Raw genomic sequence first — 18,245 nt, 5'->3', positions numbered from 1 at the left:
ATGGAGATGAGCACCAACCGCCCAGAGTCGGACATGACTGGAGAAAACCTTTATCTTTACCTTTACCTAACAATCCCATATTCAAAAACCAGCAACAAAACATGGCTTGTTGCGAGCCTAATATCTTAGCTTCTTTGGAAGAAACAAACTATAATCTCAGTTTTGGAGGTCATAATAAGCTGTCCTTTTCTGATTAATTTTACCTGCTTGTGCATAAGGAAGGGTGAAGCAAAAAGGCAATGGCTGTTTAAGTCCTCATGCTGTTTGTTCACAGTCAATAGGGGGAAGCCAGAAACTCTGGAAGAAGGACAACAGGGAGGTGGGCCTTCTTGGCCTCCATTGGAAAGAAAAAAAAACCCCACAACTAGGGTCCTGAGAAAGTAATTTCCTTGGGTATTTATTCAATTAAATATTTATGTGTCTGTATCACAATACATTGTGGTGGCTTGCATATTTAGACAATTTAAATTGCCTAGAAGTGTATTAAATGATTTAACAATTTAAAATAAGTTAAAACATCATAAAACCATGCAGATGTACTGATTTGAAGAAAAACCTTTGAAGGCTTTGACAAAAAGCAAGGTTTTAACATAGCTTTGGAATATTGTCAGAATAAGCATCAATTGAGTTCTCTTAGTTTAACCCTTGCTTTGTATCACAAACTCTAGGAGCACATGGTCACTTCCACCTAAGGATCCCACCACTTCCACTCCATTGACCAGATTCTAAGTGTTGGTTAAGGATCACATCCAGAATTGCTGATCCCCTTGTTGCCTCTTCTTCCTTCTAGACAATAAAATGCTGGACTTGTCTCACATGAATTAATCTGGAGTAAACTGGGATTTCCCAATTTACTCTGCATTAATTAGACACCTGGAAAGATCCAGACCTTAATGTAAGGTCTTTCCAGGCATGGGCCCTGTGGGGATTGACTTCTGGAACAGCTTCTGCAATCCTGGGGGTCAATCCTGACAGTGATTCCAGTTCTTCAGCTCAGCCTCCATCCTAAATCCCTTCTCCTCCTTCCCAACCTCCTGACGAGTCATTTTGATGCACTAGGAGCTTTGAACGAAGGGGCCTGAGCATGAAGCCAGGACACTTGGGTAAATTAGGGGGCTAAATGGGTGGCTGGGGGCTGGCTCAGGTTGACCCAGGAGGGCATGTAGCCCCACCCAGGGATAGCCTGTGGTTTGGGGTAGGTGTGAGGACTAAATTCTAGGAGGAACTGGGATTAAATATCCTAGTTCCTCTTGGGATTTAGTCATGTTTGGAAGGGCCCTCAGTGTTCTCCTAACAGGCTGAAGAAAACTCTGGCTTGTGATTCTGGCTTGTGAGAAGAGCACTAATCCATGGATCTCACTTTGACAGTAGTTCTAAATAACCCATAGATGCTTTCCTGATTTATTCTGTCACTGCTGACAGATCCAAGAAATGGATGGATGGTGTGCTTTAGCATGCTTGTGTGACAGCAGGTTTGAGTATCGTTTTGGTTTATGCAAACTGGAAATTCATATGCTTTTAGGCCATCATGTTAGATAATAAAATATTATTTCATTTATAATGAAATGTTGCTATTTTTATCCTCTTGTTTACTACTATTTATTAATGCCTTGAGGTTATTTTGTCAGTTTATGCATATTGTGTATGTTTGTCTGTTTATATTAGCTTGCATTTTGTCAAAATAGTTCTGAATGTTGGTTCTCTGTTTTACTGCTCTACTAAGCAGTTCATTATAAAAACATAAAGAGCAAAATTTCTTTACATTTCTAAGTGTTGTTCAGTTTAAAATCTTGGAACAGGTTATGACAGTACACTGTGTCATATGAATTAATGATTTATTCTATATTTAGGTTTTAAATAAATAAAATCAAAATGTATTACTATGCCTTGTGACAAATAATAGGTTATGTCACAGAACATGAAAATATGTGCATAAACTAGGAAGACTTTGTGAGCCAGCTTGTGGAAATTGTTTCCCTATCTTCTGTTAACATCTCTTGCATTTCATATGCTTTATCTGTTAACAGTGCCAGTACAATCAATAAAAGCAATCAGCTGAATTCATTGCCACAAATTAACATGAGACTTAATCAAGGCTGACAAATTGGATTAGATGCAAGTTTTGATAAAATCAGCATTGATGTTTTAATTAATGTTTTTGTCTGTGTCTGAAAGAATTATACTATTATGTCTCAAGTTATTTGCATGCTACCATACATTTGTTACTTATTGCCTTTTTCTTGAGCAGAGAAATGTATATTCCAAAAAACTATTTTCAGATGTGTGGTACTTGTGAGAATGTGAGGTTCTTCTCTTTGGTTGCTAATGCATGTCCTGGCGATTTTAGATTGGAGGCTGGTCCATACTGGGTGGGGATTTTAGGACATCCTTCACCACAGTGCAAATGCTGATTTAGGCATCTTCTACACAGCCAAATAATCTAGATCAGAATGTGGATTAAAGAAATCCAGTTCTACTCTGAAGAGTCTCCACATGCACCTCGGGAACCATGAAAAGATCCTGTGGTGTCCACAAAGCTCCTCTTGTGCCGAATCAATCCAACAAAATGCCATTTGTTTTCTTACCCCATTGGAAGAAATGTGCTGAACTGCAACAGCTCTGGAAGAGAATCAGTGATCAAACTCATCTTTCAATTGTTTTAAAAAAGAAAAGCAATTTCCTCTCAGAAAACAAGAAATTGTGTTTTTTAAAAAAACTTTCCTGAGAGTATCATATTTAGTTCCTTTATTCAAATTTTCCAGTGGCAATGCTGTTTAAAAGAGTGTTGTGCATGTTCTTCCTGGAGCCCCCTGGTGGTGCAGTGGGTTTAAACCCTTGTGCCAGCAGGACTTGGGTTGCTGACCTGAAAGTTGCCAGTTCGAATCTAACCCGAGGAGGGCACAGATGAGCTCTCTCTATCAGCTCCATGCGTAGACATGAGAGAACACTCCCACAAAGATGGTAAAAACATTAAAACATCCAGGCACCCCCCTGGGCAATGTCCTTGCAGACGGCCAATTCTCTCACACCAGAAGCAATTTGCAGTTTCTAAAGTTGCTCCTGACATGAAAAAATGTTCTCCCTGAATTTTAGCTCTGCAGCATCCATACACTGATCAGCTGCAGTGCATTTTATTGCCAATTTTGGACTTTCCCTGACTTTTTTTAAACATGTGCTTTCCATATTTCATGTTGCAGCACATATCGGGGTATGCATTTTCTAAGCTCCCTCCCCTCACACTCCACATCATTCTGGATTTTACAGCATGTGTAGATGGGGCCCTAATCTTCGCATTGAGGGGACATGGTTTAGGCTGGATCTACACTGCCATTTCATGCAGTTTCAGAATTTGCTTTACTCTTTTATTTGTATGAGAGCATATGGGAAACAACTGAAGTCCTTTCATACAATATAAGCCATAGTGTGCTATGAGATGTCTATGAAAAAATATTTCTTCCCTCAACATTATTGGTTTTATAAGTTAATTTAGTGGCATTGATCTGGTAATCTTCTATGTGAACAAAATGATCTTAATGTAAAAACATACTGCTTTTGCAGCTGTCTTGTGATTTGCAGCTGTCTAGATGATAGTTGAGCTCAATGGATCATACAAACACACTTCCATTTATTAAGTCCTTCAACATACTTCAGGAATTTCAAGTTCTTCCTAGAGCTTTTGAGAAAAAAGCACTACTCCTGCTGAAAACCTTGTGGTTTAAACAGATTTTTGAATAGAGCTCCTTAGACCTTCTAGCTATGTCTTGCTTAACTTTTTATCCACCCCTGCCCACACTGTACCAAGATACCTGGCACATCTAGCACTTTACTACTGGCTGTTCCAATGTTAAATCCTGGCCGCTGTATCTGGCTTTATTGATGGAGTCCCATCTAACTTTGGCTATGTGTTTTATGATTATCAGTTTTATGTATTCTTGGATATGTGTATAACGTTTCAATTGCTGTATGTTTTGAACTGTTTGTTTCCTGGTATGCTGGAAACTGCTCTTAGTCCCTTGAGGAGATAAGGCAGTATATAAATAAAGTTGTTTATTATTATTATTATTATTATTATTATTATTATTATTATTATTATTGACTAATGGACTGATTCTGAACTATGATTTTAAACTTGCGTGATTTTAATTGTTGTTTTAATAATTTATTTTTAATGTTTGATTTTAATTGTAATTGTATTTTTGGAATTTGTATGTCGGGCATCGAATTGCTGCCGGTTGTGAGGCCACCCTGAGTCCTCTTCAGGGTGAGAAGGGCGGGATACAAGTATGGGAAATATAAATATAAATAAACTTCTAGGGGAGTAAGGGGTGTAGAGTGCTGATGCACCCATGAGTTCATTTATTTGTGTGTGTGTGTGTGTGTGTGATTTTAAGATCTGTTTATGCATATTGTGGATAGTAAGAGTTAAATACTGTTTTTACATTTTCATTGCTAATATAAACACTTTAGCAATGCTAATCAGTTTTCCTGATTTTGTGTTTTGATTTTTTTTCTTAATAATTAAGTAAAAAAACTAGGATGCAATCAAGTTGTACACGGGGGGGTTCGTGCAAATTGCTGAATCTATTTTTACAGTGGTTTTTTTGGTTAAATATATTCAGAAGGAAATATATTGACATTTTTAGAAAGGAAATACAATTTGCCCTCATAATATACCTCAATAAAGGAAATCATCTCTTATAATTCTTTTTCAACACAGCACAACGTCTGCCACAATATTATATACCCATGAGCTTATTTGATGCCGATCAATCCACTGCAAAAAGAATTGTGAAGCTAAAACCCCCTTTGCATGTGGTTTGTCTTGGCATCGTGCCCAAGTTCTTTTGTGTTGAGTTCCTTTCACTTGGGCACTCATACTGGAGGAAAACTGTCTTCTTCTAAGCCTTACTTTTGATGTCACTGCAACAAATTCAGATCTAACCACATGCCTGTCCTCACACAGCCTTGTTTGTCCATAAGATATTGGATGCATTAAAATAACTTTCAATATATTATTGACATTACATAGAAATCCGCTACACCAGTTTACAAATCATGGTTTATGAGGCGCTATTTGGCTGGTCTGAAATACAGTCTGCAAACCATAGCCTACTAAGTATAGTTTGAATACTTTCTATGTCTTTAAAGGGCTGATTTCCATGAAAATGAAAGCCTTTTCTCATGTTCACAGTAAAATGTCTGCACTTTCCATATAATCTCAGAATCACTGCCAATAATTTCTGGAGAACTACAGTGATCCAAGCAGATTGGAGAAGGGCAAATACTGTACCTGTCTTCTCAAAAGGGCAAAAACTTTATATTAGAGCATGGCAAACTGATAATTTATGTAGCAAAACCAGTTCCTTTTAAACCACTTCAAGCTGGATTATAGTTTCAGTGTAGAACAGTGGTTCTCAATGTGTGGACTGCAGCCCAGCAGTGGGCCTCGAGAACGAAAATCCGGTCCGCGAACCTCCTTCCTCTTTATTTATTTTATTTCATTAATTTTATTTCTGCTTTTTTCCTCAGAGCTGACCATTGCATTGGATAGACCACATCAGATCTAGATGATTAAATATGGTTTTCTGTGGGCGAGTAGATGGTGACTACTGGATGGCATATGTCCTGTATCAGAAACTAGAGCTGATGTGGTCTATCCAATGCAATTTTCTGAATCAGCACCCCAAATAACCAAGCCAAATCTAAAGTTGACCAAAAACTGATTCGTAACCCTTTTGATACTAATGTTGGAGAGAGTGGTTGAGAACCACTGGTATAGAATTACCTATAATCTTTGCCCCTGATGTTATGTGAAACCTATTTCATAGTTTGTACAGTACCCAACAATAATCTTAGCATATGTTTTCTCTTTCTTCTCATAGGGCTTTTCTACAGAAAAATGGTTCTTTATTTGGACTGGTTTGCTCACTATCCGCTCATACTTTTGTACCATTGGACGGTAACAACATTATCGCTAAATCTTGAAGATCCAAATGTGTGCAGCCACTGGGAGAGGTAAAATTTCTCGTTACTTATTCTACTATTTAAATGTGTGTTTCAGTTCATTTTTTAAAATGTACACTTACAAATTCCAGAAATTATCATTGAGTCTCTATATAGAAAAAATCAGTACAACTGTGGAAAATATATACATACTTGATTTTATATTAAAATATATCTATTTGGGCCTTTGAAAGTGGAAGCCAACATAAATAACAGGCATGCTATAAATTGATTCCTTTAATCCAATTAACTCAGTAGGAGAATCTGCATATTCAGAATACAATTAACTCTATTGGAAGCCATCCGGGTATGATTATGAAGCTTTTAAAATCTATATGAAAATTGTTGGGTTAATTATTATCTTATTTGAGAAAGACAGGAAATTCATACACACACACACACGCACACATCTATGTGTGTGTGTGTTAACAAAGCACTGAATAAAAACACTTCTAAGAGCATTTTAAAACATAACAAAGAGAAGTACTAAAAGATCCCTTTCCTATTAAAAGACCCTTTCACAGTCAGTGACCACATATGTGATGTCTTTAGTAGTAATTTCAGTGTCTTAATTCACATAGATGTGAAAATTGAGATTCCTCTTTTTCTTCAGCAAAAGAAGGACTGAAATGTACAGGTATGTTGTATATGCATCACAATGAACATTCTGATAAAGAGCCGAAGGGCTGGGTGATTCTTTAGCAGCCAACTAAGGACTTCATCACATGGGGGACTTCTTCGCATGCCGTTTTGCCAGCCTTGTGACAAAACCGCAGGAATGGGGGGTGGGGGCAACGCTGTAGCCTCACACATCTCTTCATCATGGTGATGCTTCCCCCATCACCAGAGGAAGCATCGCCAAAGCGGCACAGATCCATGCTGACTCCATTGGAGGCTTCACAACATGAACAGGCTCCCGTATTTGAAGGGAAGCCTCCTATGATGTTTCCATTCTAGTTGTGGGAAGACCCTCCACCAGAAGTCCAGCAATGTCATGTGATGAGCAACATGTCCATCTGTCACTGAACTGGCAGGGAAGTGTCTTAGGATCCTAAAAAAACCCTGTGTGATTAAGTGGAAAGTAGACAGAAATTCTTATTACGTACTTGTGTATAATTTTTATACTCCCTTCCCCCCTCTCTCTGTATATATATGTGTGTGTGTGTATGTGTGTGTGTGTGTGTGTGTGTGTGTGTGTGTGTATATATATATATATGCATCACAATGAACATTCTGATAAAGAGCCGAAGGGCTGGGTATATATATAAATTTTAGCCCTCTCAAGAAGATTTAGCTCTCTGTCCATTTTTAAAAATCAAACTCTTTTCATGCACACAGAGGTTTTTGGCGGGGTGGGGAATTAAGTTCACACAATTTGTTAGAGGTAGAAAGAGTAAATAGTCGTGTCCGACTGTGGGTTGGTGCTCATCTCCATTTCTAAGCCGAAGAGCCGGCTTTGTCCGTAGACACCCCCAAGATCATGTGGATGGCATGACTGCCACCTGAGTGGTACCTATTGATCTACTCACATTTGCATGTTTTCAAACTGCTAGGTTGGCAGAAGCTGGGGCTAACAGCAGGAACTCACTTGGCTTCCCGGATTTGAACTGCTGACCTTTCAAACAACAAGTTCAGCAGCTCAGCAGTTTAATCTGCTGCACCACTAGGGGCTCCTAGAATGAGTAAATTGTTCTCTCATCTTGCCATGCCCATAAACATGGAAAGAGATGAAACGTTACTATGCTTAGAAACTACCACTGGTCAGATCTTTTTATGTATATGAGTAAATAATATACAGAAAAAGATCTGACCAGTGGTTGTTTCTAAGCATAGCAACATTTCATTTCTTTCCATGTTTATGGATGTGGCAAGATGGGGGAACAAAAAACCCACATTCTTCAAAGTTACCATGGGATTAGCAATTGTACTGAAACTGATTCTTGTCAACACTAGTAAACTGTGATCCATTAACTTATCATTGCTTGTATCATTGTCAAACAAGTAGGATAATTACAACTGGATTGAAATCATAAGTGAAATATTATAATCTTGTTTCTGAATAAACAATGAATGTGCCAGACTAAGAGTAAAATAACATAGTTCTGTTCTGGGAGCAAATTCTATAGCTGGGATGGGCAAAATGTGGCATGGAGGCTGCATGCACTGATGAGATTTTATGGTCATTTCCAGCACTTTTCTGCCTCCCAGAGCAATTTAGGTGCAGAAGACACTTTATTTTGAAATAGGAATTAAGCAGGAAATGACCTCTTCCCATTTCCTATTGTTAAATCCCCCCCTTTATTCTACAAGATTGCTTCTTAGAAAGCAAATAAAAGTTTTCTCACCATTTCTTACCAGTTTTCATAATATTTGTATGTGTTTGCACACCACATATAAATGTATATATTACATGTATGTATATATTATATAATATTATGTATTAAATGGTTGCTTGAAGTTGCTTAGGCTAAATGACATGTATTGGAAGGCTACTGGATAGAATGGAAGGGCTGCATAAGAATACATCTAAATAGTTTGCAACAGGTTTATGTAAACAAATACATACATGATTTTGGTTAAAAACATCCTAAGGCTGATTTGTTGTTTTGTTTTGAAATTAGAGTTTATTTGCACCGATAGTATTTCTGAATCTTTCTGTAAAGTTAATGTTACTTACTTCCTATTGCAATGTTTTAGTTAAATGATTGCTCCAATAATATACATTTTTAATGGTTTTAATTTGTTTCTATGCAGTTATTCTGTTACCGTCCAAGAATCTTATCCCCACCCTTTTGATCAAGTTTACTACACTAGCTGTACAGACATACTCAACTGGTTTAAATGCACACGGCACAGGTGATTTTAAAATTATCTTTGTTTTCTGATTTCTTTGTCAATGTGGGTTCATGTTAAAAAGCATATAGAATCTTCTGAAATACAATGAAATATTGCTAGCATGTCCAAATCAGTTCATGTGGGTGCCATCATAGTTTCTTTGTCAGAACATAAAAGATATGTAACCTGCTGAAGTATTTGATATGGATTTTGCAAAGGATTATTAAACTAGATGATTACACTATGTAACAAAATTTGAAAAAAAATTATGTTCCTGGTTTGAAAGTGTAAATTCTGTTTAATTGTGTGGTACTTACTTTAAAAGTATTTGTTATACTCCATAAACTTTGTTTTTGTGGCTACCACAAACTATGTTGAATTGGTTGAGACATGATGAGGTATTGATTAAAAAACTATAGTAAAATATGCTGCTGAATGTCCCTACAAAAACATTTTTTTGCATTTTAATAATTTTCCCATGTTTTTATGGTAGAAACAATTAGAAAATTACATTTATAACCCTGGAACAAAAATTGTGTTACATAGTGTTATGTTATACATCAGTGAAAAAAGAAGTTTCATTGATCTAAAGAAGAGTTAGAAAGGAAAGGTGTAAACCTGGTGTGCTGAGATTTGAAGTACAGTAGAGTCCTGCTTATCCGACTTCCACTTATCCGACACTCCGTATTATCTGAGGCAAATGTCCTCCCTTGCTCTCTCTCTCTCTCTCTCTCTCACTCACTCACCCCGCCGGGTCCGGTGCTGCTGTGACCCGGCGTGGTGAAGGAGCTGAGGGACGGAGGGCGGGTGAGCAAAGGAGGGTGGCAAAGGCCCTCCCTCGCTTGCTCGCTTGCTTCCTCCTTTGCCAGGCTGGGTCCAGGGGCTGCCGGGACCCGGCCTAGTGAATGAGCTGAGGGATGGAGGGCAGGTGAGCGAAGGAGGGCGGCTAAGGCCCTCTCTCGCTCTCTCGCTCTCTCACCTACTCACCCCGCCAGGTCCCGGTGCTGCCGTCACCACTGCTGGATCCTGGCCTGGTAGGTAAGGGAGGGAGGGAAGGAGGGAGGGTGGGCTAGCGATCACCCACCCTGTTATCCGTCAGTTTCGCTTATCCATCATTCTGCCCACCAATTTATGATGGATAAGCAAAACTCTTCTGTATCTGAATACAGAATTAGTAAATTTCTTCTGTAGCATAATTTTCGTATATTTTACTAGGCTATCTTATATAAAACAGGATCTTAATAAAAGAAGAGTTTCTTTAGGACATTTCTGGAATGGTGTGGTATAAATTTGTAACCCTTCTGCAGCAAACATAGCATAGAGTCTTATGACACCAAAAAAAAAGTATCAGTTATAGTATGGCATACGTAAATGTCTGTAGGCTTTAGTCTATTTAATCAGGTATACAGAAATTATAAGAAAATATTCCAGGTTATGAAGGCACCTATAACCATAATAAAGGTGCTTGTCCTTATGGTGTTACAAGTGCTTTTATAGTTGATTCTTCTAGAGAACACATTTTGTATGCTTTGTGTTTAAGAGCATAGAGACCACCTCAAACATAACCTTGTTGTAAGTTTGGTCCTCAGAGTTTTGTTCTGCCTTATCTTGCTTGACTATAGCTATATGTGCCTAAATGCTAATTATCAGTTGGAATTTATCTCACTTTATAGGTTTAATAAAAGATGCTTGCATAATTACATATGAAGTCAGTTGAATATACCAGCCCAGATGTATTAAGCCTGTGCTGTGTCTTGGTTATCCACGTTGTATCTCACATTTGGAAGCAGTAGTGCTGAAATGAGTTATAAATAGTTCTCAGATTTGTTCCTTTTTATCTCTCAAATTGTTTTAGAACAATTTTAGCACTCCTGTATAGAATCAGTAATATAAATATGATGTGTGGGAAGCTGGTTTATCCAGAAGTCCATATTTGCAAACACTTGTTAATTTTTTTAAAAAAAATGTTTTATTCAACAGAATCAGTTATCGGACTGCCTACAGGCATGGTGAAAAAACTATGTACAGAAGAAAATCTCAGTGTTGTCCTGGATTTTACGAAAGCCGGGAAATGTGCATCCGTAAGTGTATTTTCTCTATTATCACATTATATGCTAAGTACAACACAATCCACCAAAAGCAATGTCATTGTGGATCAACCAACATGTGCAAAATACATCATTCAAGCTTTCAAAGCTTCATTGGCTTCTTTATCAGACGAAGATGCAAAAAATCATATAGGAAAGAAAACTGACAATGTTAGAATCACAGGCTTACATTTTATCTCAGATGTTATTGCCATTGTCAGTTAAGATGTTTTGGAGGGATCTCAATGAGAGCAGCAACTCTTGGACATATGGTTGGTTAATAAACATGTTGACCTTTTGTAAATTTTGCTTTAATTTGCTACATGGTGAACATAGCTATCCTTGAACATGTTTCCTGGATACATGTATAATAGATACTGACTTTCCTTTTTAAGTTGTCAGTATATCTGTTTTATGGACTATGCTATAGAATAGGAGAGCAAATGCATATTGAATTAATTCGTGTTTTTCATGGACATCATCTAAACAGCCCCTTTTTTTGTTGCGGGAAGTCCTGCATTAAAGGGGCTTTCTGGACACACCCTCAGTCAATACCATGGAAGTGGGCAGGACATTTATGAATGTAGTTCAATTAACTTTCTTAATCTATGGAAGGACAACTGTCTCAGCCATCTTCAAGAGGCATTTTAAAAGCCTCATTGTACTTTTGATGCCATTAAGGGCAGAATATATTTTGTTTTGGGTTTTTTCTATCAGAATCATTAATTGTTTTGACACTGATGTTTATTATATAATTGCTTTGAAATTGTTCTTTGTTTTCTTTGTTTTAGTTTGCTCATTATTTCATTCTGAGCTGCTCTGGGCATTGTGATGAGAAATGGTATACAAATAGTGAAGTGATGACAACTTTCATTTCCAAATGTAATTTGAAACACATTAATTGGGAAGCATAATTCTTCTAAAATGTATCTAGACTTATGTTTTTTCAGGCTCTGATGTATCTTTACTTAACCTAAAGTTTTTTTTAGCCTTTGGACCAAACCATAGTATTGCTAGCAACCTCTGTACAAGCTTTAGAATTATTTTTTGAAGGGAAATACCTCCAAAATAACTATAAAAGCAGCAACACCTATTAAGTATTACCATATATGCTCAAGTATAAGCTGACCCCAATATAAGCAGAGGCACCTATTTTTACCACAAAAAACTGGGAAAACGTATTGACCCAATAATAAGATGAGGGTGGGAAATGCAGCAGCTACTGGTAAATTTAAAAAATAAAAATAAAAATAGATACCAACAGAATTATATTAATTGAGGCATCAGTAGGTTAAATGTTTTTTAATATTCACATAAAACTGTAATTTAAGATAATAATAAGACTTCAATAAGATATGACTCTCCAACTCTGATTACCTATATATGTGAGCATAAGCCAACCCAAATACAGGGTGTTTGAAAAAGAACTCCCTATTCACCATTTAAATGGCGAATAGGTAGTTCTTTTTCAAACACCCTGTATAAGCTGGCCAGGACCCTCACTTGAGTATAAGGGGGGGGGCTTGTTCATCCCTAAAAAAGGGCTTGAGTATATATTTGAGTATATAAGGTATTTCATTTGTCTAAACTCCTCTGGATAATAGACCTTCACATGCAGGTGTTTTGGTCATACCTGCTCTCACTCGCAACAGTGGTTTCATTTGCTTTTCTCCCACTTCCTTTTTCTTGGAAATATCAGTGATGATAAGATGCACATTGTTTCTGATAGACAGTTCCAGCTGGTAATTGTAAGTTCCTGTCTAGTATTTCTGGTGCCAGGATTAGAAAAACCACTGATTATTTCTTCAGCTGTCAGTCAGCCAGGAAGGTTCTAGTGTATGAGATGAAAAAGGGACAGTGGCTTTCTTAGACACTGAAGAACAAACCCATGGTCTCTTACTGCAGAGGTGAGTCTGCAGATGGATTTCTTAGTTTCCATGAATGTTGACCTTGAAAGGGACAGGACACAAAGAGATTATTACTCTTCACAAGGCTCAGCTTCCCTCACACTCCTATCTGCTTGTAATTTTTAAAAAAAATGAAACAAACCCTGCCTTATTTCCTTGAACTTTCCAGAAAACATTGGCTAGTAGCTTCAGCTTTTCTTTCTCTGCCACTCTCTGAGATGCCCTAAGATGACTCCACTGGCTGTCAAATTACAGCTTTTGATGTGATAAGGAAGAAAGGAGCCACAAATAATAATGAGTTCCCCAGGGGGAAACATGTTTTAACTTTCCCTACCTAGCCGAAATAGTAAAAAAATTAAGTATGGTAGAAAGAAAACATAGATAATGTAATTATGTTCATTCTATATTCCATTCCAAACCACCCCCATTTTCATGTTGACCCTGTAGATACAAATAGAGTAGTTTGTTTCTGTTTCATTGGCAATAGTACATGTTATAGATAGGTACAGTATGACTTCCATATCCATGGGGGCTATGTTCCAAGACCTCCCCATAGATACCCTATATTTTTGTGCATTTGAGCTGGAAGCATACCTTAAAGATGTACTGGATGGCCTAGAGATCTCCAAAAACACTTCTGAACAAGAGGGCGAAATATATATATAATAAATAAAAATGTGGAGATCTTTCTTGGGCAAAATTTAGAGAAAAACTCCATCTAGATTACTAGCCAGTTTGATTTAGAGACAAAGATTTTTGCAATTTCAAATTTAGCAAACAGTTTTAAGGTGCTTCAAAATCCTATATAAAATCTTATTTTTTTTTAAAAAAAACTACATTTTATAAAAAATAAATTGCATTCCAGCATGCAAGTTTTTAAAATGTGTTTACCTCTTCAAAATTAACAGTGTGAGTTCACCAAATGCCACTCAAATAATTGATCCACTATATTATGTTTCAAGTTCCACATATATAAGTAGAAATACAATTTTAATGCAACATTACATTTCACCATTCAGGTGTGCTAAATTTAATAGAAAATTAAATACACATATGTTTATATACCTGTGGTAAAAAAAAGTGTATCAATATATCAAGATTCATATTTTACTTCTCTGCTCTCTGCTAATCGACATAAACCAGTGCAACAAAATATAAAAATATCTTTCTACACAATTTAAATTTAAAAGTGCCGGCACATGCAAATAGCAAGATGATTTGGAAAGAAATTAAAGTTTCCACATGTCATCATTATATCATCCTCTTGCTACGATCTCCTGTGGGCAGCAAATATCTGGCAACATATGGAGAAGTGCCATAACTCAGTGGTAAACCACATGCTTTGCATGCAGAGTATGTCAAGGTCAATCATTGGTGTATACAGTTAAATGATCAGTAGCAATTATGAGAAGAAATTTGTACCTCAAACACCAGAGAGTCATATCTAGTTTTAGTAAATGATATTGAGCTAGGTGGTCCAATGTAATGTGCAGTATAAGGACATTGCTCTATTTTTAGTTGCTAGTCAAGAATTTTTGATACTGATTAAAATTGCTTTTTTATTGTTGTGTATTTTCAAGTTCTTTACAACCTATGACAACTATTTGATGAAGCTGTCGTGGGGATTTCTTGATCAGATTTGTTGAGGGAGTTGGCTCTTTTCTTATCTTGAGATTGAGAAAGTGAAGGCTTACCCAAGGTCACCCAGTGAGTTTCCATGGAGGAGTGGGGATCCAAACCCTGATCTCCAGAACCCTAGACCAACACCCAAATCATATCACTCTGGATCTGTTATTTTATGTCCAGCATTCATGTCCCCATTTGCATTTGAGGAAATCATTGCATTTTATTAGAATGATGTAGAAAAATTAAGTGATGCCAGACAGGTTAGATGCTACACCTTATGGCTGCTAGTCTGTTGCCACTTATCTAGGAGTAAGCTACATTAAACATAATGGGAGTTTACCTCAAGGGAGAAGACATGTATAGGATTGCACTATTAAATAGATTTTGTTCTTTAAACATTTTCCTACATCTGGTCTTAAACTTTCTTGGCAAATCATGACACAAACACATCCTCTTATACCTTAATAAAATTGTCCCATGTCTTTGAATACAGCCCAAATGTAAATATTCTGGCAGCTGCTATTAGTGTGTGACATATTTAACAGCTGTGCAATTGTTTTTGCTTTATAACAAATAAAGACCAGAACTTAATCGTATAGCTCTTACTTAACACAGCTTCAGATTGTCATGAATAATAATAATAATAATAATAATAATAATAATAATAATAATAACTACTGATTACTACTTATTTGTAAATCAGAAAATTTTACCTCTTTAAAAATAAAAATACTGATATGGAATAATATGTTCAAAATTGAAGAAAAAAAGAAAAAAATAACAGGAGAATAAAGGATACATCTGGTAAAATAAACATGTGTTTCTGTTGATGTGGGTACCCATTTCAAGTACAGTAGAGTCTCACTTATCCAACATAAACGGGCCGGCAGAATGTTGGATAAGCGAATATGTTGGATAATAAGGAGGGATTAAGGAAAAGCCTATTAAACATCAAATTAGGTTATGATTTTACAAATTAAGAACCAAAACATCATGTTATACAACAAATTTGACAGAAGAAGTAGTGCAATACATAGTAATGCTATATAGTAATTACTGTATTTACGAATTTAGCACCATAATATCACGATGTATTGAAAACATTGACTACAAAAATGCGTTGCATAATCCAGAACGTTGGATTAGTGAGTGTTGGATAAGTGAGACTCTACTGTATACTTGTTGAGGAGCCAGTGTGGTGTAGTAGTTTGACCATTTGACTACAACTCCAGAGAACAGGGCTCAAATCTCCACTTGGCCATGAAAATGACTTGGTGATCTTGGGCAAGTCATGCACTCTTAGGCCCCTTCCACACAGCTGAATAAAATCCCACATTTTCTGCTTTGAACTAGAATATATGGCACTGTGGATTCAGATATCAATTCAAAGCAGATATTGTGGGATTTTCTTCCTTGATATTCTGGGTTAAATGGCTGTGTGGGAGGAACCCTCGCTTCAGGAAAGCCCGCCTTATGGTTGACATAAGTCATAAATGACATGAAGGCTCACAGCAACAAATACCCTTTAAAGTTATTGTGTAACCAAAAATAAAACAAAAAGGGTGGAAGAAGAAAAAGGAAGAAAAGACAAGGCTTCTTTCTTTATAAACAAAAGACAAAAGACTCTTTTTATTAACTGACTATGTGGATAGTGCCATGCTAGGATGACTGCAGAAATCTTGAAACTAGAGAAGACAACCTGTAGTCATTAAATACCTAGTTACTGCAAGGAAGTTATAAAGAACTTTAAATATGCTAGCACTTGCCTTATTTTTTAAGAGGAACAGGAGACAATAGGAAACAGCTGGATTGTGGAAAGCCTAGGCAGTTATTTCCCCCTCTAATTCAGCATTTTTATTCTTACTGATTGCTTTCTTTCTCTAACAGCTCACTGTTCTGATAAATGTATCCATGGCCGCTGTATTGCTCCAAACACCTGTCAGTGTGAGCCTGGCTGGGGTGGACCCAACTGCTCCAGTGGTAAGTCTACATCTGCTGCTGTCAGTCTGGTGTTGCCTATTCAGCTATCTGTTTTAGTGGGCAGATTTTTATTTTTCTCGCCTAAGATTCACTGCTGACTGTCTCAAATATCACCTCTGATTTACCTGAAATTATATGAATGTATAGGAACTCTATGTGAGCCAGTTTCTCTTCTTTTTCTTATTCCTTATAATACAAGAGATACTTATTTTTCTCAAAATGGAAGCAGTCATTTGTTTCCTGATACATGGGCCCTAGTTTTTAATAGGCCACAAACATGCTAACTTAAATTTTTCAATGTGCTACATTCTTGGATGCCACTGGAAAGTCCTTCTTTTACAATTCTGCGAAGGGAAAACATATATACCTTTTCATTCAAACTTGACAAAATTACCTGAATTTAAAGAGGTGCCGTTCAGTCCCTTCCGTTCCCCCCAGGTTGCTCAAGTACCGTTGCTGACATTGGCAAAGATGCTCGGTGACCGCCAGGAGTTTTTTGAAGCTTTGTGACAGCTACCACAGCAAGAACAATGAAAAAAGTATCACCCCTTTTCCCTATGCCATGGACTGCAGGGAAAACAGGGTGATGGCACTGGCCCATGTGAACAATAGGACCAAATTTGAATTTGCCCAACTGTTCACATCAACCCTGAAGCACAGGGCTGCTCTGAAGTTTTGGGGAAGCTCCAGAGCATTCCTCAACTTCTGCTAACATGGGATAAAATCAGTGTCCCTGAACATTGTCTGGGCCTCAATAAGCAGCCTCAATTTGAGGTATGTGACCCATGTAGATAGGCCTTTGGTTGAATTTTGAATGGAATTCCAGAGATGAGAGAAGCCACTGAGAAGGTTCTCTCCAATGTCCTCACAAGGTAAGCCTGTGGTGGTGGTGAGATCATAGAAAGCGCTCTCTTGTAGATCTTAAGATTCTGATAGGTTTGTATACTGAGACATAGGCCAGAAGGATGTAAGGGTAGATGGCACCAGAAGCCACAGAGAGATCCAGCAGAACTATTAGGGACACACATTCCTCTTGATACACAGGCCTCTTCTGCAAAAAAAAAAAAAAACCCTTCCCTAGATCCTATTATAACAAATAACTGTAGGTCAGTCTTCAACCTTCCTTTTTTGGGCAAGGTACTAGAGCATATGGTGGCTTCTCCATTACATTTATTTCATTACTTCTAACTCACTAGTGAAACAGGGGATCACATGGTTCCTCTTCATGGGACATAATGGTCACTGGCTTTGCCATCTTCTTATTCCAGCAGTCTGGCTTGTTACCCAGCATTTGGGACCTAGTTTTGTAGCAGATATAGGACAGTCCAGCATGTATCAGTAACTACTTGCTTGCTGTTACCTGATTGCATAACTACTGGTAGTTTGCACTGCTGTACTGTCCTCAGATGGAGAGTGATGGAGGTGGTGTTATTTCTCTTCCCATGTCCTGACTCCCCTCAGATGCTGCAGGCAGCTGGGGCTTGATAGACAGAATTTCAAGAAACTGTCTGGACTTGTTATTATATAATTGGTCCTTATGCCATTCATTGCTTTTATCATATCATGTGTGTAGGACCCAGGATGATCATCTTAAAACTTTGCTAAGTTGAACCTTACTGCATCTTAAGGCACACAGGCAATTCTAGCTACATTTCATATTTAGGGCTAAATACAATTTTAGTCTTAACTATAGGAGACTGATTACCTCTTTGAGTGGGAATTAGTTACTGTATACATCTGTCCATTGGTTTTACTATATCTGCTCTGATTGGGACTAAAATTGAATCTAGTCCACAGACGGTGTCTT

The 18,245-nt window shown here is 37.3% G+C and overlaps 1 protein-coding gene across 4 annotated transcripts in view; it reads left to right on the top strand.

Annotated features, from left to right (window-relative positions):
* megf10 (multiple EGF like domains 10) overlaps positions 1-18,245 on the top strand; it is a 131,790-nt gene that overhangs the window by 28,000 nt on the left and 85,545 nt on the right. For all 4 annotated transcript variants that reach the window (XM_008103103.3, XM_008103104.3, XM_008103102.3 and 1 more), the window contains exons 2-5: positions 5,883-6,015; positions 8,758-8,859; positions 10,819-10,919; positions 16,346-16,438. In XM_008103103.3, coding sequence (XP_008101310.2) covers positions 5,900-6,015; positions 8,758-8,859; positions 10,819-10,919; positions 16,346-16,438 — 412 coding nt within the window. In that variant the 5' untranslated portion in view covers positions 5,883-5,899. The remainder of the gene's footprint in view (positions 1-5,882; positions 6,016-8,757; positions 8,860-10,818; positions 10,920-16,345; positions 16,439-18,245) is intronic.

The sequence above is a fragment of the Anolis carolinensis genome, chromosome 2, assembly GCF_035594765.1.
Source record: "Anolis carolinensis isolate JA03-04 chromosome 2, rAnoCar3.1.pri, whole genome shotgun sequence".
In the NCBI taxonomy this organism is placed as follows: Eukaryota; Metazoa; Chordata; class Lepidosauria; order Squamata; family Dactyloidae; genus Anolis; species Anolis carolinensis.
Note: the sequence above shows the minus strand (reverse complement) of the source record. Positions and strands in the feature narration are given on the sequence as shown.